The sequence below is a fragment of the Mastigoproctus giganteus genome, chromosome 7, assembly GCF_048544385.1.
Source record: "Mastigoproctus giganteus isolate SK-2022 chromosome 7, ASM4854438v1, whole genome shotgun sequence".
Lineage (NCBI taxonomy): Eukaryota > Metazoa > Arthropoda > Arachnida > Uropygi > Thelyphonidae > Mastigoproctus > Mastigoproctus giganteus.
This window is the reverse complement of record NC_143581.1, coordinates 111,767,708-111,794,989: the sequence shown is the minus strand read 5'-3', so window position 1 is coordinate 111,794,989 and position 27,282 is coordinate 111,767,708. Positions and strand designations below refer to the sequence as shown.

General features: G+C 36.0%; 1 protein-coding gene across 1 annotated transcript in view; it reads left to right on the top strand.

Moving 5' to 3' along the window:
* The window catches only part of LOC150083150 (DNA excision repair protein ERCC-6-like), a 382,705-nt gene that overhangs the window by 338,032 nt on the left and 17,391 nt on the right, over window positions 1–27,282 (top strand). The window contains exons 14-15 of the mRNA XM_090377075.1: window positions 14,558–14,683; window positions 23,871–24,072. Of these exons, the coding sequence (XP_090233201.1) occupies window positions 14,558–14,683; window positions 23,871–24,072 (328 nt within the window). The remainder of the gene's footprint in view (window positions 1–14,557; window positions 14,684–23,870; window positions 24,073–27,282) is intronic.

The following is a 27,282-nucleotide window of genomic DNA, read 5'->3' as shown; positions in this document are numbered from 1 at the left end:
TTTTTCCATTTTTCTAATTTAGCATCACACGTTATAGAGCAAGTTTTTGAAGCAATTAGCGCGTTTTCACTAACACTATGGTGGATTTTTTTTCCCGATTTCTTGATTGATCGTACCGTTGACTTATTGATTTTATAATGTTTTGCGACTGACGAGACACTTTCACCATTAGAAATTTTGTCTAATAACTGAATTTTACTCGCTAATGTCATCACGTTCTTTGATCTTTTCACAATTCCCTTGTTATTCATAGCCATATTTTTGTAGAGGTTAGAACAGAACTTGTCCACAATGAAGTCACTTTCTTCCGTTAACACTCTCGAAAAAGTCTGTTTTCACTAACACACTGCAAAATGGTGGATTTTTCTCTTTTGTAAGCATATCAATTTATAAATTTATTCAATTTATAAGCATATAAATTAAAAGCAAATGACGAAACCTTCAATGATAAGCACGTAGCATATACTGAACAAGGTTAGCGAGAAACATCCACGCTCGCGATTTTGTCACCCCTATCCCCCCCACCCACTGAGTGCTGTTTAGACCGGGAAAGATGATTTTAGCTGCCCCCATGTGTTTTTATGGAGGAAAATGTTCACTGCGCTTTAAAATTGACATTTTTTAGGTTTCATTTTATATTAAATCAGTGACGGTGAATACGCGAAACCGTGAAGAGAGATACCGCGAATGGTGGGGGTTTACTGTATATGATATCAAAGTTATTCTTTGCATCCAATTCTTTTGTGACTGCATCATAGTATCCAATCAAATTGGTCAGGCATTACTTTCCCTTAACAAAACCATGCTGTGTCCGGGCTATAACTGAAGTCTTGTCTAGATGATCCTGCAGTGCTTCTTTAACCAGTCCCTCCATTAATTTTCCTGGAACAGAAGTTAAACTCACAGGTCTATAATTACTTGTGTCAGCCTTTGATCCTCCTTTTTGAATTGGGTTTACATTTGCACATCCCCCAGACCATGGGTACCTCCTCTGAGTCCAAAGAAGTTCTCATAATTATGGCTAAGGGTTTGCTTACTTCCTTTGCTGCCTCCTTTAATATAACTGGAGAGATCCCATCTACCCCATTGTCAGATGCCTTTTTTGTGTTTATCCTCAACAATTTCTCCTCCGCTTTCCTCTCAGTTATTACAAAATCATCTAGCTCACTGCCAGAGTTTACTTCACCTCTGACATTCCCCTTCCTGAATAACTCTTAATGTGTGAATGTATATGCAAAATACTCATTTAGTTTGTTAGCCACCTGAGCAGGATCATCACCAGTTGAACCATCAATATCCAGTGGGCCAATGTGATTCATCCCTTTCCTTCTAGAGTTTCATTGGTAAAGAACTCTTTTCTGTGTTTCTTTGCAGCCTTTGCCAAGGATTTCTCATAATCTGCCTTTGCCTGCCTAATCTCCTTTGTGACTTGGTTACAGACCAGCTTATATCTATCATAGGCTTCCATGTCACCCATTAATTTATATGTATCCCATGCATTTTTCTTCTCTGCCATATGTCTCATTAGTTCATCTGACATCCATTTAGGCCTGAACCTTGAACAATATTTCTTAGTTGGTATGTGAAGCCTAGTAGCTTCCAAGATAAATTCTTTGAATGCTTTCCATTTTTAATTTTCTGTTGGTAACATCATCAGTTGGTCCCACTGTATAGATTTTAAATACTGTCTCAGACCACTGTAGTCGCTTTTATGAAAACAAAAACCCTTCCCTTTACCCCTGATGGTAGTTACCTCTGAGTAAATTCCACTTCAGCACACTGTGACCACTACCACATAGTGGTTCCTTAATCTGCAGATTCTTAATGCCTGAAAAATCACTACTGATAATCAGATCAAGAGTATTACTCCCTCTAGTTGCCTCCCGAACATGCTGATGTAGAAAACAATCATCCAATAAATCCACAAAAGCCTTGCTAGTGTGTGAGTGACCAACCCACAAATTCCAGTCAATATCTGGGAAATTAAAATTCCCCATTATAAGACTCTGATTTACTGGCCCACTCTATTTCCCTGTACAGTTTCTTATTATACTCATCAGAGTCATTAGGCCTATAGCGCACTCCTACTCTCAATTTTGATCTCCCAGTGCTTATGTCACACCAAACTAACTCGACACTGCACTGTCCAGCGATGTCGACTGGCTTCACTTCCTTGGATTTTATGTGTTTCTTAACTAATAGCATAACCCCTCCTCCCTTCCTATCCTGTCTATCCTTTCTGTACACATTGTACTCCCCAAATTCCAGTTCTGCATTCCTTATATCTGTGTGACACCACGTCTCTAATATTCCAACAATATCTGCCTTTGATGTTTTGAGCAATAGCTCAAATTCATCAAATTTATTTACCAAACTCCTAGCATTGGTGTACACCAAGTCTACATGCACCTGTTCCAATTCTTAGCTACCCTAACACTACTCATGTGTTTACTTGTACCGCAATGATTCCCAGCAGTCTCTTAAATATCCTGCATCTTGTTTTCCAGGCTGCTGCTCATTCCAATAGAAGCAGTGCAAGAATCACTTTCACCTCTGTCAGTGGCTACTGTTAATCTATTAGTCCTTTTATCCCCCACCAAGCTGGCAGTTTTCCTACCCACCTAACACTGCCTCGATAGCATCAGCAAATATTCTTGCATCCTTTTTATTTAAGTGTATCCCATCCCTGTAGAAGCAGTCTCTCCTGTTAACAAGTACAGACCAGGCTGAAAAAATTCTACCCCTTGAGCTTTGCACAGCCTTTCCAGTGCCGAATTAATCGACAAGGCTCTCATCATATACTCCCTCCTATCGTGTCTGGGCAGAATTGTAGACACTTTCAAATTCAACCTTAAGTCGTGGCTTTTTTTCTACAGTGACCGGTACTTGTTAAGTAATATTGCTGGTCTCCTACTCTTAATATCATTAGTGCCAATGTGTACTTTTGTGCCCTTAAAAGATGATATCCGCTCTTACTTAAACGTATTCGATTACAGTCTCATTTTTGCATATCGACATACAAGTGAGCATTAATGTTCTAAAATTTATCAATATACATATTATAATTCAATCATTATTCATTCACAAACTGAACTTCTCTATGTTGAAGAGTTGAGCAGGGTTGGTAGTTTTGTACATCCTATAGAAATACTTGAGTAGGTATATTATTTAGACTTATTACTTTTGCTTACTGACTTCAATTTTAATTATTTTGTTACAACCCCATTAACCACAATGGCAGCTTCAGATTCTAAAATGAAATGCAGACAGTATTTGTTAGAATATTTGGAACTTGGGTTTATTGCTTCATTAACAAGTGAAACGAGGCCTGTATGTCTTTGTGAAAAAACTTTTAGTAACGATGCAATGAAACCAGCAAAAATGAAAGTCATCTTCAAAGACTCCATCCCAATAAGAAAGATAAAGATCTTGACTTTTTTAAAGAACTGAAAGAGAAATACACACATCAACCAACTATAAAATCATTTATGAAAGCACATGCCGAAGCTGACAATAAACAAGGATTAACAGCCTCGTACAATATTTCTTTTAATATAGCAAAAAAAGGAAAACCATATACAATTGCAGAGGACATTGTTATACCCACAATCAAAGAAGTAATTGAAACCATAATGAAAAAAGATTCTTGCTCTCTGTTAAAATGCTTCTCCATCCAACTTGATGAATCTACCTTCGGTAGTTCTTCTATTCTTGTGGTTTTTGTAAGATATTATAGTAAAACCAAACATCAAATTATTGACGAATTTTTATTTGCAAAATATCTTGAAAGTGATGGATCGGGGTTGACAATTTTTCAGCGATTGGAGGAATATATAAATAAGTATGATATTCCATTTACTAATATAACAGCAGTAGCCACAGATGGTGCACCTGCAATGGTGGGCCATTATCGAGGTTTCGCTGCCTTTCTGAAAGAAAAAGTTCAAAGTGTACGTACTATTCACTGTGTGTTGCAGCGAAATCATTTAGTGGAAGAAACTCTCAGTGACGAACTGCATGATACTCTAAGAGTGTGTATGAAATTTATTAGTCAAATTAGAGCTCATCTTAAATTGCCATTGTTTGCCAAACTTTGTGAAAAAAATTATGAATTATCAAACCAATTACTCTTGTATACTGACGTAAGATGGTTGTCTAGAGGTGCAAGTCTACAAAGATTTGTTGAGTTGTTTGACTCAACCCTAGAGTTTCTTACAGATGTTAATTTGTTTTTGAGTGATGAACTGAAGAGAAATAAGAATCATATTTTCTACTTGGCGGACTTATTTTCAAAATTTAATGACCTACAGACCCATCTACAAGGTAAAGATGTCACGATTCAAGCTCGGATGATTCTTTTAGGCTTCCAAGCTAAATTAGCCTTATTTAAATCATCATTGTTACGAAAAGATTTTCAGTACTTTTCGAATCTACGGCAATTGGAAATAAAAGATGAAGACTTAGAAATATACACAACATCTTCAAAATTTGAGCGATGATTTTAAATTGCGCTTTGCAGATTTTGAAAACATGCACATTCCAGATTGGATTATCACGCCATTTTCTGAAGATATTGAAAATATCGAATGTAACTTACAAGATGAGCTTATTGAATTGTCAGTTGATCTTGAAGCTAAGATGCTTTTTAAAAATAGGACTTTAAGTTACTTTTGGACGAATATAAATGTAGAAAAATATCCAAAACTTTCTGAAGTGGTACTCCCCTTTTTGCTTGCATTTCCAAGCTTGTACATGGTTGAAGCTGGTTTCAGCCATGTTAATTCCATTTTAACAAACAAAGAAATAAGCTAGATATAGAATTCTGTGGCGATTTAAGGCTGAAACTTACTAATTTTGAACCCAACATTGCTAATCTTGTCAAGAGTCACAAAGCACACCCTTTATATTTACGTTAGTAAATTGTATACTAAGTTAATAAAAATCTTATTTTCATATATATAAGGAAGATTGTATTATTGTTATTTTGTTATCTAAATTAAATTTTATATTTTATATATTATTTATCCTTCCTATCAAATATGTAATGTTAAGAAGGATGTCAAAAACGTATCCCTTTGACGTTAAGCCAATATAATAATATATACTATATTATACATAAAATAAACACTAACTATAAAATAAACAATCTAAAAACTCACATAAGCGTCTGTTTTTTTTTTTTTGCTTGTCCTATTATAATTACGTAATAGTAAAATAGAGGGGGTCAATAAAAAGTCAAGAAATTCTTGAAGGGGTCAACAGTCAAAGGAGTTTAGCGACCCCTCCTCTAAACCAAGGCCTCACTTAACATTTTGTTATTGGTGATGTGAGATCCTTCACATCATGTCCAAAGCTTAAATCATTCTTCATGTATGTAAAATTATAAAGTGAGTATCACAATGTTTAACTGGGGTGTGATTACACATTAAAAATAAAAAACCTATGATTAAAGAGGTCTGTGCACTCTGGATTCATTATTATTGTGGATCATTGTGTGACACAGAGCGAAACAGAAGACAGAATAAATAATGACAGGTTTAATTTGTAAAACACACATATATTAAATACATACAGTATAAAAGCTTTCAGTTATTATGGTAACCTTCGTCAGTCAAACCGGTAGTTAAGAGTGTGGAACATGAGGGCGTGTACTGCCAGTCATGTACATGAAACTATATGATGCAGTAGTTAATTGTTTGATGTTGAAGCCTGTGGCCGTGACGTATGTGAACGTTGCCAACGTTTGTCATTCATCAAAATGGTTGCTTCAATAATAGGGAGGACATGACATCCACTGCTTCTGTTCACTGAGGTATTAGAGCATGTGATGTTCAACGAGTCCAACCAGGTGCATCAGCGTTAGTGGTGAGACCTATCTACAATTGTGGTGCAGGTCAATGTTGTGGCAGGTTGACCCGAAGTGTTCGGCAATCACCGAGTGTTCTATGTCTGCTAAGCGGATGGCTCTTTTGTGTTCTGAAAGATGTTTTCCGAGCTGTCTCCCAGTTTCCCCAATGTAGCAGCTAGTGCAGTCATGGCAAGAGATGCAGTAGACTAGACCACTTTGTAGTAAGGTGGGAACCGGTGTTTTCACTCTAGAGATGAGGGATCACAACTTTCTGCTTGGGAGCTGTACGCACTTTATCCCATGTGATTTTAGGACCCTAGAAACCTGTTGTGATAGGTTTGGGTAGTATGGGATAAAGGCGCTCGCAGTTGAATCATTATCTTGGATGTTCCTGTTGGTCGCTATGTGGTCATGTGTCTGTAGGTCACATCTGTCAAGGGTACTGGTGAGATAGCCACACCTCGCAAGATCTGCCTTGACTTTAGCAATCTCGGTGTGCCTCTCATCTACAGAACTCGAGTGGGTCCAGGTATGGGTTAACAAGGTCTGTGCAGTGCCAAGAAGATGGTTGTGTGTGTGTGTGTGTGTGCTGACCGAAAGTTGGTAAATTGGCCAGCACACATTGGTTTACGGTAGACAGTTGTCTTCAAGTGCGTGCCCTCGCGTCGGACAAGGGTGTCTAAGTGTGGTTGGGTGTTATCCGATTCTAGTTCGATTGTGAATTTTCTGAAAGGTGACAGAGAATTGAGGTGGTCTAAGAGCTGGTCGCCTGAAAATCTGGGGATAACCACAAACACATAATCCACGTAGTGACACCAAAAGGTGATGGGATCTGGTACATTCGTAAATGCATGTTTCACACTCTTAACTGCCAGTTTGACTGATGAAGGTTACCATAATAACTGAAAGCTTTTATGCTCTATGTATTTAATATATGTGTGTTTTACAATTAGTATTAACCTGTCATTATTTATTCTGTCTTCTGTTTCACTCTGTGTCACACAATAATCCACAATAATAATAAAAAAAAACTGTCCATTTATTTGAAGTTTAAAGTTTCAATATTGATGGTACCTACCTTGATGTATGTCTCAGTTGCATATTTAGCTAGTTCATCTCCTTTGTTGACCTCTGATTTTTTATTCTGATTTCAGTATTTTGCTCTAAAACAACGTTGACTACAGTTAAAGCATAATATATGATTTGATAATCTTAAATGTGTAATCAATAGTGACAGTTATTTTAGAAAGGATTTTGGAACACTGCATGTAATACAGTGCAATATGGCTTCTGATGCTAATGTACTGTAAAAATGATAACAGCATAATATAAAAAAAAAAAAAACTTCCTCATCATTAAATGCCATAAGAGAAAATAAAATTATAAATTTATTACTGTAGTTTATACTACACATAATGAACTATTCACATATACTACAATACATTGTTTTGTTTAATAAAAAACTTTTTAAAATTATTCTGTTTTTTATTGCAATTACTGTGGGTAATAAATATTGTGCAGGATTAAATGAATCCCAAATTCCCTTAAAAAAATTGGCTAAAAATCTGCGATTTCTTTTGTCTTGGCCCCATTCACCTCTGATAAGTCTCAATGTACTTTGATAGAGTACCAAAACTATCTTACACAAACCAAAATGAAACTTCAAACTGGTACTGGATGCCAAAATATAGCCAAAATATAGTTTAATCATGTAAAAGATATGGGTGTCTTTTATTTGTCATATGTTGTCATCCTGCCCACTGCTCCAATAATTTTGCTATCTCATCAGTGATTTTATTTGCAGTTTAAAGTTTCAAATGTTCATTGAAAGAGTTTGTTTAAATAAATAACAAAATATGCAAATATGCAACCCCAGGGGCTCACATCTGGTGAGTATGGGCTTGGTGAATCCAGGGTCCCGAGCTGGATATCATCATTCTTCTCTTTCTTGGTGATTCCTTCCTTTCTACTTTCTCTCTCTCTCTCTCTCAGAGTAACTCGGGAATTTTTTTATTTTTGGCTGGTGCAGCATAAGCTTCAGGCTTCCTTGTACCCTATGGCTGATAATAATAATAGTCACAAGTAATTACAGATGGTGTTTTTTTTTCTTTGACAGCTTTGGAAGTTACTTGAAATTTACTCTGTTAGGTCAGAATTTTTTTACAAATGAAAAAAAATATATTTTGTGATGGTGCATTTTTACAGATTTACAAATAGGTTATTTTTATAGAAAAACAATAAAAAATACATAAAAACAGAAATATTAGCAGCTATATCCTCCTGTCAAGTACAAATGGCTGCACGTGAATTTCTTTTCAGGGGGGCACTTAAAAAGTTCGTCTGAATGTTTAATTGAGAAGTCTGGTAACATATTATTTTAACATAGTCCCATTTGAAGTCAATACAGTTTTTCCACTGATACTGCAATGCATTGCAGTATCAGTGGAAAAATTTTCTCTTGGAAAAGTTTTCTCTTTGGCCTCCAGGAATGCATCCATTACAGCAGTGATGTCACTTTCACTGAGAAAAATGGATTTCAGTGAGGTATTTTTTTTCAAATTAGGAAATAGGTGAAGATTCAATGGTGCTAGATCTAGTGAATATGGGGATGGTCCAACGTCTCAAGCTGTACCATGCAGTACAGCTAGGTGCCTCCGTAGCCAGGTGGGAAGGAGCAGCAGTGCGTTGCACACGCTTCTTGATTAGACCGGGGTTCGAGCCCGTCACCACCAAATACGGAAGATGCGGAAAGGTCAGGGAATGACCACCGCATATCCCGGAGCAATATGGCCTTAGTTGCTAATGCTCCTAAAAACCAAATAACAAACATAGCAGTACAGCTACAACAGTGTCAGACTTGTGAATAGGTGCATTGTCGTGGTGGAACAAGTTGAGTTTTCCTTGGCATTTGTTTTGGATGTTTCCATACAAATGCCTCACAAAGGTCTGTGTAATATGCCCCTAACTGTCTGGAGATAATCCACTAACAACATTCCATCAGTATCCCAAAAAAACTGATGCCATCACCTTGCCAGCAGAAGGAATCTGCTTTCATTGAACTGGGAAATGAGCTTTTCCACGTTTGGCTTGTTCCTTTGTCTCGGCTGAGAGAGATAAACCAACATCTCATCCGTGGTTGCAGATCTTGCAAGTAAATTTTCTGGAATTGCTTGCAAATGATGCAATATTCACCTCACCTGACAACTGTTGTGTGGTTTTGACTTATGTGGGACCCCACATGCTGACAGCTTTTTCTTAGAGAGAATCTCCGTTATTATGTGGTATACATGTTCAGATGAGATGTCCAAGATGCTAGCAATGTACCAAGCTGTCACTCGTCAATCACTCATCACCATATCATGCACACTATCAACTTCCTAGAATGATAGATATTGCAGGTCTTCCACAGAGTTGGTCATCTTCCAGGTTCTCCCTCCCTCCCTCCCTCCATTTCAATTCTGCTGCTTACTTCTTAACCATAGAATAGGAAAGGACTTCCTCCCCCAATGCTGTAATCATATCCTCATGAATTGCCTTTGGGATCAGTCTCTGTTTTTTCATAAATATTTAATGACTGGATGGTGGGTGAATGATTTGTCCATTTTTTTCTCATTCATGCAACTTTGTTGACTTCAGACTTATAGTTAAAAAAAGACATTATTGAAATGCTATAGGGTACTTCCTGTGGTTGAAGGTAGACTGACATTCTTTTCTATTAACAACTTCATTATTTATTTTATTATTATTACTTTTTTTAGCATTAGCATATGATGCAAGAAAGCAAGCTTATTCGGCATCAGCCAAAAAAAAAAAAAAAAAAACACACCACTCCCATTTCACCCCTCCGTTCGTTTGAAATACCTGTCCAGTTGAGCCTTAAATTTGTTTAGGCTATCAACTTCAACAACAAGTGACGGAAGTCGGTTCCACCAACCACCCACCCGCTGGCAAAGGCAAATTTCCGCACATCTATCCGACATCCGTCCTTCCTCAATTTGAATTTATGCCCTCTGAGGTGATTATTTTGAGCAAGATGAAGAATCCCATTGGCATTGAGCATGCTCAAACCATTCAAAGCCTTATACACCTCTATCAGATCACCTCGCCGGTGCCTAGTCTCCAGACTCTGTAATTTGCAAAACTTAAGCGTTTCTTCGTAAGAGCAACCCTTTGTTCCATTCACTAATCTTGTTGCCCTTCTCTGTACCCGTTCCAGCAGCTCTACATCCTTCTTGAAATGAGGCCTCCAGACCTGTATACAGTACTCAAGATATTTTTGGTTGCACACAGGTAACAGCAGTTCCTGGCAAGTATAACACCTGTTGTAATTCAGCAATATGGTACATATTGTTGAATTACAGTAGGTGGTTAAAACTAAGTTACCTTGAAAAATCTTTGTTAAAAATATAGTTAAAATGGAAATAAATTTCAAAATCATGTTTTATTTGGGATAAAAAATTTGATTTAAAACTGTATTTAAGGCCACAGTATAGTTTCTAAAAATAGTTTAGTGATAAGCAGTGACATGAAATGAACCTTTTGTTTAAAAAATAATTTTTTTTTTAAAACTTTGTTTTGTTTAAAAAAAAAATAATTTTTTCAGTTAAAAATCATCATGATTTATATAAAATAATTCTGTTGCTTTGGCAGTATAAAAGCATTAACATTAAACTTTCTCATTTTAAATCAGTAACCAGGCCATATAGTGAACTGCACTATGAAATTAATTGTAGAACTGCTGCTCCTCCTCTGCAGCTGGCACATCTTCAGAATGGCCAATATTATAATCCATTATTACCTTGTAATATCAAAACAAAATAATAAAAAATATATATATACAGTAAAATCTCGTTAATACAAACTCAGTTTATACAAAATACTCGTTTATATGAAGCACATACCAATTCCCTGCGAAAGGATAGGCTTTTCTATGTAAATATATTTGTTTATTACAAAATTTGGTTAATATGTATTACAAAGTTCTTTTTCACCCCATGAGACATAAATATTATCATTTTGTATGTTTAATACAAATCTTTTTGCAGATCAATCCAATTATTGCCCTCAGCCACTTGGCTCCCTACTTCCAGAAGGATGGCACTGACTTGTTAGAAATTAGTTTTGTGTAAACAAAAGCAGTTTATGGTATCGACAACATCAAGTGCACTCTGAAAAACATCTTTCTGAAGGATGAGTTGTTAAATTAACAAAAGAATAAAAAGCTTTTCTAAGTTGTTTACATGCACTCCCTTGCTCTCCACGGGAATAAGGTCAGTTGCAATTGTTACCCCAGTTCAAAGAGTCTTTTGCTATCGTATACAGCAATCTATTTTTTGTGGCATTTTATCTGAGCTGACGTCTTTTTCAGAACTTGTCTTTAAATTAATTTAAAATTTGTTTATATTAAATCTTATCTAGCAGTATTATGGCGACAAAACGTAGACGGACAGAATTAAGCCTGGAAATTAAACTAAAAATTATACAAGAGGCCGATATAATTGAAAGAAGCAAAACGAACATTGCAAAGGAATACAACATCCCTTTACCTACAATACGGAAAAACTGAAAAAACTAAGTGCATTACACTGGAGCAGCGATGAAAAACAGGAAACGAATTCGTGGTGCAAAGCACGAGGAGCTTGAAACAAAACTTTTCGATTGGTACCAACAAATGCATGCATCTAATTTGCCAATATCAGGTCCGATTTTGCAAGAAAAGGCAAATTATCTAGCTCAGCAACATGGGATTAGTGATTTCAAATGCAGAACTGGCTGGCTCCAAAGATTTAAAGACGAGAATAACTTGGTTTCGCGAAATGTTTGTGGTGAGTCTGGATTAGTCGACAAAGAAAAGGCTACAGACTGGTTGTGTTCTGTACAGTCAATCCTTCGCATTAGCATTAGTAGAGGCATTTGATGCAAGAAAGCAAGCTTATGCAGCATCAGCCAAAAAAAAAAAAAATAAATAAATAAATAAAGTAAAATAAATAAATAAAAAATAACCGCTTCCACTTCACCCCTCTGTTCGTTGGAAATACCAGTCCAGCTGAGCCTTAAACTTATTTAGGCTATCAACTTCCACGACAAGGGATGGAAGTCTATTCCACCAACCAACCACCCGCTGGCTAAAGGCAAATTTCCTCACGTCTATCCTACATCTATCTTTTCTCAATATTTGAATTTATGCCCTCTCAGGTGATTATTTGCCTCCTTGAAAAATATGAGGCAAAGGATATTTTTAATCTCGGCGAGACAGGTTTATTTTATAATTTGCTGTTTGAGGAGTGTCTTGTCATGGTAGAAAATTAAGTAAACAAAGACTCACTGTTCTGTTATGCTGCAATTCAGATGGCAGTACAAAACTACACCCACTTGTGATTGGTAAGTTTTCTAAGCCAAGATGTTTTAAAGCAGTTAACCAACTTCCCTGTGATTATGAAGCTAATAGAAGTACTTGGCTTACGGTCAAAATTTTTCAGTCTTTGTTATCAAAATTGGACAGAAGAATGGCTTCAGAAAAAAAGAACATTTTGATGATTCTAGACCGTTGTACAGCAAATTCTGCCGAGACACTTAAGTTGACAAATATATGGCTGTTGTTTTCACTCCCCAAATACCACCAGTTTAATGCAACCACTGGATCAAAGCATTATTTATAACCCTAAGATAGCATATAGAGCCCGCCTGATAAGGTACTTAATCCGCAACATAGAAGGAGGGAACAATTTGCAGCCAAATTGGAATGTCTTGGATGCTATCCGTAATCTTATTATTGCTTGGGAAAGTATTACCTCAAGTGTTATAATCAACTGCTTCAGAAAGAGTGGCTTTGGAGAGAACATCATCGAAAAACATGGTCCAACTGTTGCTATCACAAATGTGATAGCAACAGTGAGGAATGGAGAAATTGGAAGGAGCATATGAATTTTGTTGGCAAATTTGAAGAGTTTATGAAGGTGGATGATGAAGTTGCTACCACAGCAGTGCCAACACCAGAAGAGCTGCTGGGTACCAAACAAAACAATGCTGTTTTTGTTACCAGCAACAGCGAAAGTGAAGACGCGTGCAAATTTTTTTTTTTTTTTTTTTTTTATGAAAACCCCAAACACGAAAGGTATCAAAACCTATAGTACTTAGTACCGTGCATGGGTTGAAGGAGAAGTATGGGGGGGGGGATGCCGGAAACTCTGCTCTAGAGACTAAACATGGGTTTCACCACTTCAAGCCTCCAATAAGCAAAGTGGTGGTATTTCACCGGTTGATGAAAGTCATCTACCACCTAGTGCACATTGAACATAAATAGAGAATGTCTTGGCCTGCCTTCTTGATTAGACCGGGGTTCGAGCCCGTCACCGCCAAATACAGAGGATGCGGAAAGGTCAGGGAATGACCACCGCATATCCCCGGAGCAATATGGCCTTAGTTGCTAATGCTCCTAAAAAACAAATAACAATCTTGGCCTGCAGTAACATTGATAAAGAAACAACTATTGCATTTAATAACATCTGTGCTATAGTTAAAAATGCATATAGGACAAAAACTGTGCAAACAACATTGGATTCTTTCTTTAAATTAGATTAATTTATTAAAAAGTTAATGGTTTGTATGTCTCCTTTTATAATTATTATAATTATTTTTACTGTGATACTAAAATATTGTATATATCAAAATATACACTGTACAATATTTTCATTTCCATTAATATTGTTTTTCTCTTAGTTTATCATACAAATAAAATAAAATCTTTAAAAAATATGCTATTCCTATTACTGTATTGTTAGACAAGACTTTTGTTTTTATTTTATTTTATTTTTATTATTTTATTTTATTAATTTATTTTTGATATTATTATTTATTTTTATTCTTAGATATAGAGTATGTTCCAAAAAATTGATAATAATAATAAATAACAGTAAAATTTTGACACTTTTGGAGGACCTCGTTATTACAAACTGTGAAAATTTAGGTCCCTTGAACTTCGTATTAACGAAATTCCACTGTATATTGTTTTCCCATTCCTTCTAATGATTTGTCCTATCCCCTCTTTATATTTAAATGTATTAAAATTATTCACTACCAAGTAGGAGGTTCCCTTCCCCCAGCAATGAATTACTCTCTGGCTGACACCAATTTTCTGCATATCTTGCCTTGGCGCACTATGACCATAGTTGGCAGTGTGCCTAATAAATCCCGAAACAAACAAACCGCATACCTTGCCTGTTTTTTACCTGCAAAACTTATGCTCCCTTGTGCAGGTCGTCAAGAAAGAGTAAGAATGTTATCAGCATTCAGTTTACTCAATCTAAAAAGGCTTAAACGCATCAATTAGATCTCCTGGCAGATGTTTGGTTTTTCAGACATTGCAATTTATAGAAACACTTGATAAAAGAATACTTTTGTGCTCCTGAATAATCTTGTCGCTCTTCTCTGCACCTGTTTCAACAGATCCACATCCTTTATAAATTGAGACTTCTAGACTTTGTCAAAATGCCTTTGCCTCTTGTCAGAATTCCTGTATATGATTGGCAGAACCCTGTGAACTGCCCTAGAAGCTTGTCTGCACTGCTTGTCATAAGTTGTGAATAAATTTGTATTTTCATTAACTTTTTTTATTGATTGTTTTAATTTCTCTTAAGAAATTAAATTTATGATATTAACTCTCAAAGTACAATAAAATATTAATATATGTTTTAATAATTTTAAATTTAGTATTTGAAGAAGAAAGAATAGAGAATCTGATTAAACAAGAGTACTCTTCTTCCAAAAATGAAAGAGCACAGAAAGAGCAACTAAAACAGGATGACTATATTCTGCAGATGCTTTTCAGAAAGTCAGGTAGGACCATATATGTAACAAAATGGTATTCATATTCAAATATAAAATTCAAATGATAAATATTTTATGTTTTTGCAATCTTTTATTCAAAAATATTAGTGTGCAACTGTAATGTTAAAGATTTTATTTTGTGAAGAAGCTTGTTTTCCCTCTTCATTTTTAATAAGTATGGAGAGTCTATAATCAGATTTGACTTCTTGATTCTAAAGGAGAACCAATGCAGAAATGTTAAAATTATATCACAGGCAATTGTGTATTCCTTAACCATTAACTGTATAGTGAGGTATCCTTATGGCCTGTCTGCAAGGGATTATGGAATATGGAATTCTGTCAGTGATATATAGGAACTTTGTCAGCAGGTAAAAAGAGGTGCTGGCCTTCCACCTGAGTATAGCAGCTTCTTTGCAGCACTTTATGCAATAAAATTAGCTTTAGAAAACCTGAATCTGTACCCAAGTAGTTGCAAGAGAGTATACACTGACTCTCTGAGCTCAATTACAGCAATACAAAACTTTTCTTAGAAGGTTCATCCTATGTTAAACCAAATCGGAAGCCTCTTATTAAAAATTGAGGAATGTCATCAATCAGTGACCTCTTTCTGGATCCCAGTGCATTCGGGGATAAAGGGGAATAAAATGAACTTGCTGACAAAACTGCCAAAAATCCGTCAACCTATGATTTAACCTTCGCTCCTATTCCAATCTCTGATTATAATCATATCATACAAACAACGTGTCGTGCACAGTGGAAAGAGCTATGTTACACTCAAACCAATAATAAACTTTATCAGTTGAAACAGGATCCACAGCTTTGGCACTCTAGCACCAAAACAGTACGAAGAGAAGAAGTAGTGCTTGCATGAGCACAGATAGGACATGCATACTTGACTCACCTTCATCGACTTACAGGAGAGGATCCTCCTCAATGTCCACACTGTTCCTCATATTTGACAGTCAAACACATTCTCACTGACATGCCCTCGCTATCATCAGGACAGAACATCCATCCTCCTTTCCCTAACAAATCTTCAAGAACCGAAGACATTGAAACATATTGGTGACAATGCAAATATCAATGAATTTTTCTCTTTTTTGAAAAAAAATTGGAATCTATCATAAATTCTAAAAGATGTCTCTAATCAAAAATGAAGTGATTATATCTGAAATTTGTTTTTTATCATTTTCCTATGAATCGGCACACTATAGCCCCAGCAGCTTGCATCATTAAACCCCCATAACACACACACACACACACACACACAGTTTAATAAACTATATTATTAATTTCACATGGTATATGAGTAGTATTAAATATAGTAATACTGCTATATAATTTTTGCATCAAAGATGGATTTTTACATCACTAATCAGTATTGAAGGGCACAAATAAAAATGTTTGCTTAGGTGCCAAAAAAGGTTTAAACTACACAGTGAGAACATGTTAAATGCCGAATCACTTGGTGTTTCAGGAATGTGAGTGGAACTTAGACAATCATTTCCTTTCCCCTTCCTTCCCTCTCTCTTAACTAATAGCAAAAACGTGTGACTGCTCCATAGCATATAAATCACCATTCTGTTGTCCTTCCATAAATAGCAAATGAAAATGACTTAAAGCACAAAAAGAAGTGTGACTTATTGCTACCAGATGTTTCCAAGAAGTAATGCCTTCTAGACTTCATCATTAAAATTAAGTTCAGTTTATAATCAGTTTTATGTTTTACAAAAGGCACACTTCAAATGGAATGCATATCAAGTTGAATAAGGTCAGTTTTTTGAACAGACTTACGTCTTATGAGTTTTAAAGTTCTTTCATCTATCCCTTTCGCATTCATTTAATTCAACAAATAGTGAGGTGAGTTAGTTAAAAAGAAGCTCTTTCTATTTTTAATATTAGATTGTTGTGTTTTAAACATCATTGGCACAACAACTTTCATCCATTGTTTGCCTATATGCTGCTTAACAGAAAAGAAAGTAGTCAAGAGGATTATGGTTATTCAAATTTCGAACAGAGGTTTGGTCATTTTAAACACTCTAGTGCTTGTCTACTGTAGAAAAGGTTGCAACCTAGAGAAACTTCATAGCGCGACATCGGTGAAGTAGTTGCAAGAGAGTTTTGGCATTGGTTCATGAACTGTGTACAGTATATTTTAGGAGGGAAAATAATTGATTTTATTTTTATTATGATGGTACTGTACTGTACTGTACATAATAATTCTGCATATATACATAATACTTTTACATACCATAGATCTACCATCTCAAGAATATAGGAAGCCTGTATATAGGATAAACACCCATAGAAAGTAAGAGTAGTGGTAATAGCAATCGAGGCATGTGATACAAGAAAGCAAACTTGTGTAGCATCAGCCAAAAAAAAACCCATTTTATACATCCATTCCCTCTAAACGTATGTCTATTTCCTCCTTGAATTTATTTAAACTATCAACTTCCACAACGACAGATGGAAGTTTGTTCCAGCAATCAAATACCCACTGGCTAAAGGCAAATTTCCATACATCTATTCTATAACTGTCTTTCCTCAATTTGAATTTATGCCCCCTCAGGTTCATAATCTGAGCAAGAGGAAGAATCCCATCAGCATTGAGCCTGCTCAACCCATTCAAGGCCTTATACACCTCACTCAGATCGCCTTGCAGGTGCCCAGTCTCCAGACACTGCAATTTGCAAAACTTAAGCCTTTCTTCGTAAGAGCAAATCTTTCGTTCCTCTCACCAATCTTGTTGCCCTTCTCTGTACTCGCTCAAGCCTTTTTAAACCTCCCCATCCTTTTTAAAATGGGGACCTCAGACCTATGTGCAGTACTTAAGATGTGACCTGACCATTGCCTTATAAAAAGGGATAATCACCTCCTTTTTCCCTACTAGCAAAATTCTTGTATATTAGGGGTGGCCAACTTAATTTGTGATGTGATCTACTTTTTTTCTTCAAAATGTGCCATGATCTACCGTCTCAAGAATTTTATTCCACATGGTTAAAAAAGATAATCAACACATATCGAAAACTGTTGTTTATAAATTTTAAAATCAAATACAATTCAGAATTCTTATTTTAAATTCATATGTATTTAAATTTTTAATTTATGTCAAGTTTGTGTCTTAATGTCATCTGCCAAGCTTTCAAAATCAGCGATATACTGTGATAAGACCAACCATAAAGAATCTTCTGTATGCAAGTCCATAAGAGTAGAGTGATTCTTCATCTTTGTTTCAGATATGAAAAGGCCGATTCACATAGATATATGGAACGAAAACAAGAAATTAAAAGTACACTGCTTTTTTTTTTACAGTTGGGTACTTTTCTCGGCAAACATATTTCCCAAAGTATTTTTTTGTTGACCTGGCTTTTAGGAAGATATCATTTTGCAATGTAATAATTTCATTTTCAAGTAATATTTTCTCCATGTGAAAAATCTCAGCAGTTTTTTTCTGCAGTTTGTTTCCTATCTAAGTCAACATTAAATGCATAAGAACAGTCTTCAGTTGTTTCAAAAATCACTGAATCTGGTTTCAAAATCATCCACAAATTTCTCAATTTCAGAAACACATTTCTCACTATTAAATTCAAAAACAGGATACTTTTGCAAATGATCTTGCAGATTTGTAAAATGATCGAAATGTTTTTTTTCTTTTAGATCCTTAACCATTGCCAAAAATTGATATTTATATGCAGAAATATTACTAATCATGTCACCTACATTTTTATTTTTTTCTTATAATTCCAAATTCAGATCACTTAATTGACTGGTAAAATCTACTAAAAAAGCCAGATCACACAACCACTCTGTATCTTGTACCTACTGATAATCATCTCCCCTTTGATCAACAAATTTTTTAATTTCATTCAGCAAATTTCGAAATCTCTGTAGAAACTTTCTCAGACTCAGCCACATCACATCTGTATGTAATATCATATCTGGTTCATTTTCATTGAGGTGCATTTTGAAAAGTCTCCTTTGAAGAGATTTTCCTCTGATGGAATTCACGATTTTGAAAGCTGTGTCCATAACACTTTTAGTATTTAATTTTTTTCTTGCTAACACTTGTTGGTGGATGATACCGTGGTAACTCAAAAAACCTGAGAATTCATTATCCTTTTGGCACAATGCAATAAATCCGTTAAGATGCCCTGTGATTGCTTTAGCTCCATCTGTTTGTTATTCATACGAGCTTAAATAGTGGTAATTTAATTTTTTTCAATAAAATTTTTGAATGCGTTACATATATCAAGACCTATAGTTCTTTCTTTTAATGAAACCATGCCCAGCAGTTCTTCTCTAGTGGCAGAGTCATCAAAAAAATGAGCAATTGAGCCGTATCACTGACTTCTGCTAATTGTTAATTGCTCATATTGCTAATTGTGTCACGCAATTGTTCACTCACATTTTTGCTCAATTTTTCGATGCGTCATATCACGGTATTTCTAGATAACTGCAGATCTTGTAGAGCACTTTTAATTTCATTTTTGTTCTTAAAATTTTCAAAAAGAGAATCTGTTATTTATAAAAAGTGTCTTTTGACCATCAGAAAATGGTTTGGATTTTTTTGCAAGAAGACTCACTTTAAATGATGCTACAGATAGTGCGGTAGATTGTAAGTTAGGTGTCACTGAGAAATTTTGTTGTGCGAATAATCTCGATTTAAGTTATTTCAATTTATTTTTTCTAAAGTCACTATGACGCAGAAAATCCGATTAATATTCACCATGGAGTGCGTTGAAGTGCCTTTCTAAATTTCCTTTTTTGAGTTTAGCCACGGAAGCATTGCAAATCAAACGTGTTTTTTTTTTTATCCTTACAAAAAAGTATTCTATTTCCCACTCTTGATTTAAAATGATACATTTTTCTCTTTTTCATAGTGTTAATTTTAAATCAAAGAGTATTAAATTAACATATAAGTACTGTCCAGTTATTAATATTAAGTAAGCTAAATAAGAATTCGACGAATACACTATGCTCTCCACAATGTAACTGCATGAATTTTCACTAGACAAGCCTAGTGACTTGCACAACGACAAGAGTAGTCATGTGGTTCAAGGAATTTTAATAAGTGCATTCAGTGGGGTGCATAATAATAATAACATTTAGATTTTGACTCATCTATTTTATATATATATTTAAAATCCGTCGTATTCGACCAAAATTAAAGCCGGGATGACTTGTTGGCCACCCCTGCTGTATATCATTGACAATACCCCATGACCTGCTCTGGCATCCTGTCTGCACTGCTCAGAAAATTTCATATCTGACTGCACAATTACTCCCAGGTCTTTTTCATTTTCTACCATCCTAAGTGTAGTACCACACAGTTTCTCTGAGGTTACTTCTACCCATATGCATTATTTTGCATTTGTCAATGTTAAACTTCAGTTGCCACTTCTCAGTCCCTCTGCCCAAATTTTCTAGATCCTGTTGCAGTAGCACACTGCTATTACTGCCGACCGGGCTAGCCGAGTGGGTAAAGTACCTGCCCGGCAACCCAAAGGTCGCGGGTTCGATTCCCGCCTCGGGCTTGGATCAAAGTACTGCAAAAACCTTGGGAGGTGCAATATGGCCACAGAAGCCGATGCGCCAACAACTACCAAATCAAAAAAAAAAAAAAAAAAACTGCTATTACTGTCATTAACAACCCTGCCAACCTTTGTATCAGCTGAAAACTTCGACATTAAGCCTGATATAACTTTCATCAATATCATTGATAAATATACAAAACAACAGCGGGCCCAACATCGAATGCTGGGGGACTCCACTAATAACATTATTCCATGAAGAGCAGTGTCCGTTGATTACCACTCTCTGTCTTCTCTCACTCAACCACCCTTTTATCCATTGTAGCAACTTACCCTTAATACCATACTGTTCCAATCTGTATAGTAGTCTACCATGTGCAACAGTGTCAAAAGCTTTCCTGAAATCCAAGTAAATGATATCAAAATTACTTTTTGCATCCAGTTCCTTTGTAACCACATCATAGTATCCAGTCAAATTTATCAGACAAGACTTTCCCTTAACCAACCCATGCTGTTTCTGAATTATTACTGCAGTCTTGTCTAGATGATCCTACAATGTACCTTAAACCAGTAACTCCATTATTTTCCCCAGGAGAGAAGTTAAACTAACTGTTTTGTAATTATTCATGTCACCCTTAGATCCCCCTTTGCGAATTGTGGATACATTTGCACATCTCCAGTCCGTGGAGACTTTCCCTGAGTTCAAGGATGCTCATAATTATGGGTAAGGGTTTGCTTACTTCTTTTGCCGCCTCCTTTAATATAACTAGATCCCAACCATTCCAGGTGCATTTCTTATGTTTAACTTCAACAATTTCTCCTCCACTTTGCTCTCAGTTATTACGAAATTATTAAGCACCCTGTTACAGTTCAATAAATGTCTGGCATTTTTCTCCCATAATAATTTCATGTGTGTAGGTGCAAAATACTCATTCAGATTATCAGCTGTCTGAGCAGGATCATCAACAGTCGAACCATCGATATCAAGATGACCAATCTGATTTATCCCCTTCCTTCCTTCCTTCCTTCCTTCCAGAGTTTATATAAATGAAGAAGTTCTTGCTGTATTTCTTAGCATCCTTTGCCAAAGATGTCTCGTGATCTGCCTTCGCTTGCCTAATTTCCTTTGTAACTTAATTACAGACTAGCTTATAACTATCATAGGCTTATCAGCTGATAATTTATGAATTTTTCTTCTCTGCCATGAGTCTCGTTGTTCATTTGACATCCATTTAGACCTAAATCTTAAACAGTATTTCTTAATTGGTATTTCCACGATTACTTCCTTGAATGCTTCCCATTTAGAATTTGCTGCTGGTAACATCATCAGTTAGTCCCACTGTATGCAGTTTAAAAACTGACTGAGTTCACTGTAGTTACCTTTACAGAAGAAAAACTCTTCCCTTCACCCCTGATGGTAGTAATATCTTTAAATATATCCCACATCATTACACTGTGATCACTGCAACCCAGTGGTTCCTTTACCTGCAAATTCTTAATGCACGAATAATCACTGTTGATAACCAGATAAAGAGTATTACTCTCTCTGGTTGCCTCTCTAACATGTTGCTATAGAAAACAATTATCCAATAATTCCACACTTGTGGAATTGTTGGATGTGGACTCTTGCTAGTGTGCGAATGACCAACTCACGTTTTCCAGTCAATATCTGGGAAGTTAATATCCCTCATTATTTGACAATCTGATTTATTGGCCCACTCTATTTTTTGTACTGTTCTGTATTTTTCTGTACACACTCCTACTCCCATTTTTGCTTTCCCAGTGTTTTCATCACACCAAACTGACTTAACATAGCACTGACTATCGATGTCAACTGAATGCACTTCCTTAGATTTTATCTCTTTCTTTACTAACAGCATAACTCCTCCTCCCTTCCTATCTTGTCTACCCTCTCTGTACACATTGTACTCTACAAACTGCAATTCTGCACTGCTTATATCTGTGTGACACCACATCTCCGATATCCCAACAATATCCTCCTTTGATGTTCTTGACCAGCACTTCAAATTCATCAAATTTGTTTACTATACTTCTAGCATTGGTGTACATGCACTTGTTCTTAGTTACCCTAACACAGTGCATATATTTATTTGTTCCATGATGACTCTCAACACTCCCTGGAAACCCAGCACCCAGCTGTCCAATCTAATAGAAGCAGTGCAAGAATCACTTGCACCTCTGCATCCGACTACTGTTAATCTTTTATTCTGTGTATCCCCCCCCCAAAGTTAGCCATTTTCCTACCCACCTAACACTGCCTCAATAGCAAATATTCTTGCACCCCTTCTATTTAAGTGTATCTCATCCCTGTAGAAGCAGTCCCTCCTGTTAACAAGCACATACCACGCTGAGAAAAATTCTACCCCATGAGCCTTGCACAATCTTTCCAGGGCTGAATTGATTGGCAACACTATTATCATGTACTCCCTCCTATCATGTCTGGGCAGAATTGCAGACACTTTCAAATTTAATCCTAACTGACGACTTTTTTTCAACATTGACCTATACTTGTTAAGTCTGCAGATCTCCTCCTCTTAATGTAATAGTGCCAACATGTACAACAATATCACCCTTTGTGCCATTAAAAGATGATATGTGCTCTACGTCAACTTTTTTCCCCTGGCAAACATACCCTGGTCCAATTCCACCTATCCTTTTTTCACAATATATTACCCGTCTTCCCGACAATGGAGTCACCGACAATAACCATCTCCTGAGCAACCAGGAGTTGGTTATTGTTGATGTGTAGCCTGATGCACAAGAGGGAGCTCTGACGTTGAGTTGGGAAGCTGAGAGCTTAATGGGTCCCCACTTTAATACCTTCGAGGGCATCTACCTGACTCTTCAAACTGTTATAGGTGCCCATCAGAATGCTGAGTTGGCACCTAATTTCTTGACATTTTCTGCACCTAGCACACAAAGACAACCTCCTTGGCTGGATCATGTCCTCTTCTTGAATAATCCACAAACATTTCACAAGCCGCCTATTTTTTGAGGTTGTGATGCATTGGAGAACCACCGTCCTCGGTTCACCCCCCAAGCTATAGCACTCCTGCTACTTTTTGCTTGTTGCTTTGCTGCTTTAGTCTGGGGCATGATTGAATTGATTGAATACAATGAAAATTAATAAGATTAATCAATTTAATTATCAATACTACATACAGTATCTAATAGGTTTCTAAATGCAGTGATATGTACTACACTATCTAATTTTATCTATTTACCACAATTAAAAATTTGAATTTTGTCCCACTCGCTCTATACTATAACAATGGCAGCAAGATTCGACTGAAACAACAGTTTTACATATATTAAGTAGTAACCTACAAAATCTCTATCTAAATTAAAAATAAAAATAACAAGCATAACTAGGTCTATAAAGCTACTTATAAAGTACAATATAATATAACAATCAAGTAAATAAAATATAAAGCACTTATGTTTCTTGGAGCTCAAATTTCACTGCATCCACTCAGCACCTTTCAGTACTTAATCTTTTTATAAGATTAAGTACTTTATACATTACAAAGTCTAGCAAATTACAATAAGGATTAGGTCCCAAGGTTTTTAGGTTTGTGAGGTATGCTGTATACTTCTGTATACTAATATAAAATTCTTGTCTTACAACCTTTTTGTTACAGGTGTGCATACAGCTTTAAAACATGATGTTATTGTGGACTCATCAGTACCAGATTACATGTTGGTGGAAGGTGAAGCAGAAAAAGTGGCTAAGGAAGCAGTCAAGGCTCTTAAACAGTCAAGAAGACAGTGTCTGCATGTCAAATACGGTGTTCCAACATGGACAGGTATAAATGGAAAGTCTGGTGCACCAAGTGTAATCAGGTAATGAACTTTCAGTTGGTTGCTTTTATAAGATTAAAATATTTATAATTCAGTTATTTCATTTTTATGTATAAATTTATACAAGGTTTTATAAATGTGTTGCAGCAAATAAATGCAGGCATAATGTGTATAGCACATCCTGCTTCAGATGTTTTCCCCTCCAAGAAGTTAAAAAATACCTCATCACAGTATTGCATTTTTAACCCATTTAAGGTGCTCACAATAAAGGGTTTCCTGCCTAAAGCTTCACCTTGATTATCACTTAATTGACATTATATCTCTGTACGATTTTAATAGTGTTATTAGAATTAGTAGTGGCAAATAATGTAAAGAAGCAAGCTTATACAGCATCAGCTGGCCACTAAGTGCCAAGCGAGTGACTAAAGCAATTTCTCAAGTGGTTTCAAAAGCATCTATTCTCGAAAATAAAATCAGTTGATTACTAAGAGTATTAAAGTCTTCTAAGTTACACAATTATTTAATTTTTCAAAGGAAAGAAGAAGAAAGCCTACTAAAAGAAAGGAAGGATGCATCTTTCTTATTGCGTGTGTATATATATATATATATATATATATATACATACATACAAGGTGTGGCAATAAAGTTTCCAGACTGGTGCGATAAAAAAAACAAAGTGAAGAGCTCAAAATGGTTTTATTTTTATTCAGCTTGATCACCCTGCTTTAATGCACTTATTACACCTTTCTAAAAGTTTCTGAAAAGCATTAATGAAGGCAGCCAAAGAGATGTTTAGATTAACAGTTAAGATTTTCTTTATGAGCTCAGCATCTTGAAATCTCATTCCTCTGAGGGCAGTCACCTTGGAGAAAGAAGTCTGCTGGTGCTAGATTGGGAGAGTAGGATTGGATGGTTGGTCTTCACAACAAGTGTGGAATGGGTGGATGCATTGTTGTGCAATAAGAATCAGCTGCCTTTCTCTCAAAATTGCAGCCTCACCTGGGAAATGTGCTTCAATATCCTTTGAAGCAACTTTACATAGAAAACAGCATTTACTCTCTCCTCTTCAGGTACAAATTTCTTGTGAATTACATCCTGTTTATCAAAAAACACGTTCAGCATCATCTTGATATCAGACTTCTGTAAATGAATCTTTTTGGGTGGTGATTTTTTGAAGTCCACAGCATACTCTGATGCTTCATCTCTTGATAGTACTGAAATGCCCAACATTTCAGTACTATATTGTCTCCTGTAACAATACAGCTGAGGGGATTAGGATTGTTTTGACAAGTCTGGATGAAGTATTCAAATGATGACACTCTTCATTGCTTCTGTTTATGGCACCTCCCTAGCCAGGTGGGAAGGAGCAGCAGTGCGTAGCACACGCTTCTTGATTAGACCGGGGTTCGAACCTGTCACCACCAAATACGGAGGATGTGGAAAGGTCAGGGAATGACCACCGCATATTCCCGTAGCAATATGGCCTTAGTTGCTAATGCTCCTAAAAACCAAATAACTAACAAACAAACAAACAAACAAACAACAAACAAGCTTCTGTTTATCCATGAAGCTGTGTGGCACAAGTTTTTCCCAGACCTTCCTTTTCCCTAAATCTTCGTGCAGAATTTCGCAGATTGTCTCCTAATTCATATTCCAACTCATCAGTCATCATTCTGAGGGCCAAATGATAATCTGTTGCCACAATTTCCAAAAATTTTGCAAATCTCTCCTCATTTCACTAGGTTGGTGAATGTCTTCACGTCCATCTTTGAACTGCTTATACCATTCAAACCCCCTAGTACAACTTAAAAGTTTCATCATTATTAATAATTTTTAAAATTTCATACATTTCTGTTGCAGATTTTCCCAGTTGAAAGCAAAATTTGATATTCGTTCATTGCTCCATTACAAAATCATAACATGGGATGTTAATGCTATTAATGAAACTGGTTATTACTTCAGCCTGGCAGGCTACTAAATAATCTCTGTACCGAACATAATACTTCCATTTATTTTCAGACTCATCAAACATGACTTCTAAATTCTCATTCTAACTGATTTAAAAAAAGAAACAGCTTGCATTTTTGATATTAACTGTCTTTCAGACAGGCCATCGCATAAGCTGTAACCATTTGTAATATAGAGACGTATAGAAAATGTAGCAGGAGCCCCAAAAATAGTTAAATAAGAGAGAGAATAGTTAGAGAGAGAGAGACCAATTGATATTCATAACATATACTAAAAATTATATATAAGAGGAATCCCAGGGTTCCTCTTAGTTATCATTTTTTGGTTGCTCCTCATAACACACTGAACTCCTCCAAAGGAGTAATAATTGAGTTGGACCTTCTACATAACTAAGAAGAGGAAATAGCACAGGCAATGCCAGATCAAAGGTACCTCAAGCTAGGCAGATCATGACTCAAAGAAAATAAAAATTAATGAAAACATGGCTGTGATACTGGATACTAAAAGCAAAAACAGGTGCATCTCTACTTGCTTATAACTAATACTAGGAGTATAGTACACAAATTTGTTACAATTTAAGTACTGGTTAAGTCAACAAATGCAGACATAGTACAGATATCGGAAACAGGGTGCCACTCAGATGTAAGTAATGCGGAATTTTAATATGGTGAGTACAAGTGCGTACACGGAGGACCGAGGGGGGGGTAAGAAGTAGATCCCTTAGTTAAGAAGTACATATAACCTGAGGCAATGCACCCAGATTATATGGGTGGATGGTGCAATGTTGAGTCATTTTGGAATAAAATAAGCACTGGAAAAACCAAAATGAGATTAAGTCATTACAATCATTTAGAAGCCAAATGACTGTAATGAGCATAATGAACAGTTATGCAGGCAGATTGAAGGCCAGTAGATTGGAATGTCTTATAATTAGGTGATTTTAACTTTCAAAATATTGACTTCAACTTTTGGTTTAGTCACTCGTGCAGTAACGGGAATTTTTTGGATCTGTTAGCTGATCTGCTGCAGCATGTTCAAGAAGCAGAAAGAAAAAGCAATACTCACCTGATTATCAACAGTAACTCATCATGCATTAAGTATATCCAGATAAAGGGACCAGTAAATGACAGTGATCATAATATATTGATGTGAGATATACTTAAAGATAACTACTGTCAAGGATAAGAGGAAGGGATTTTACTTTCATAAAGATGGCTGCAGAACTCTTAGACGGTTTTAAATTCCTTTCAGTGGGACCGACTGTTGGTGCAACCAACTACAAAT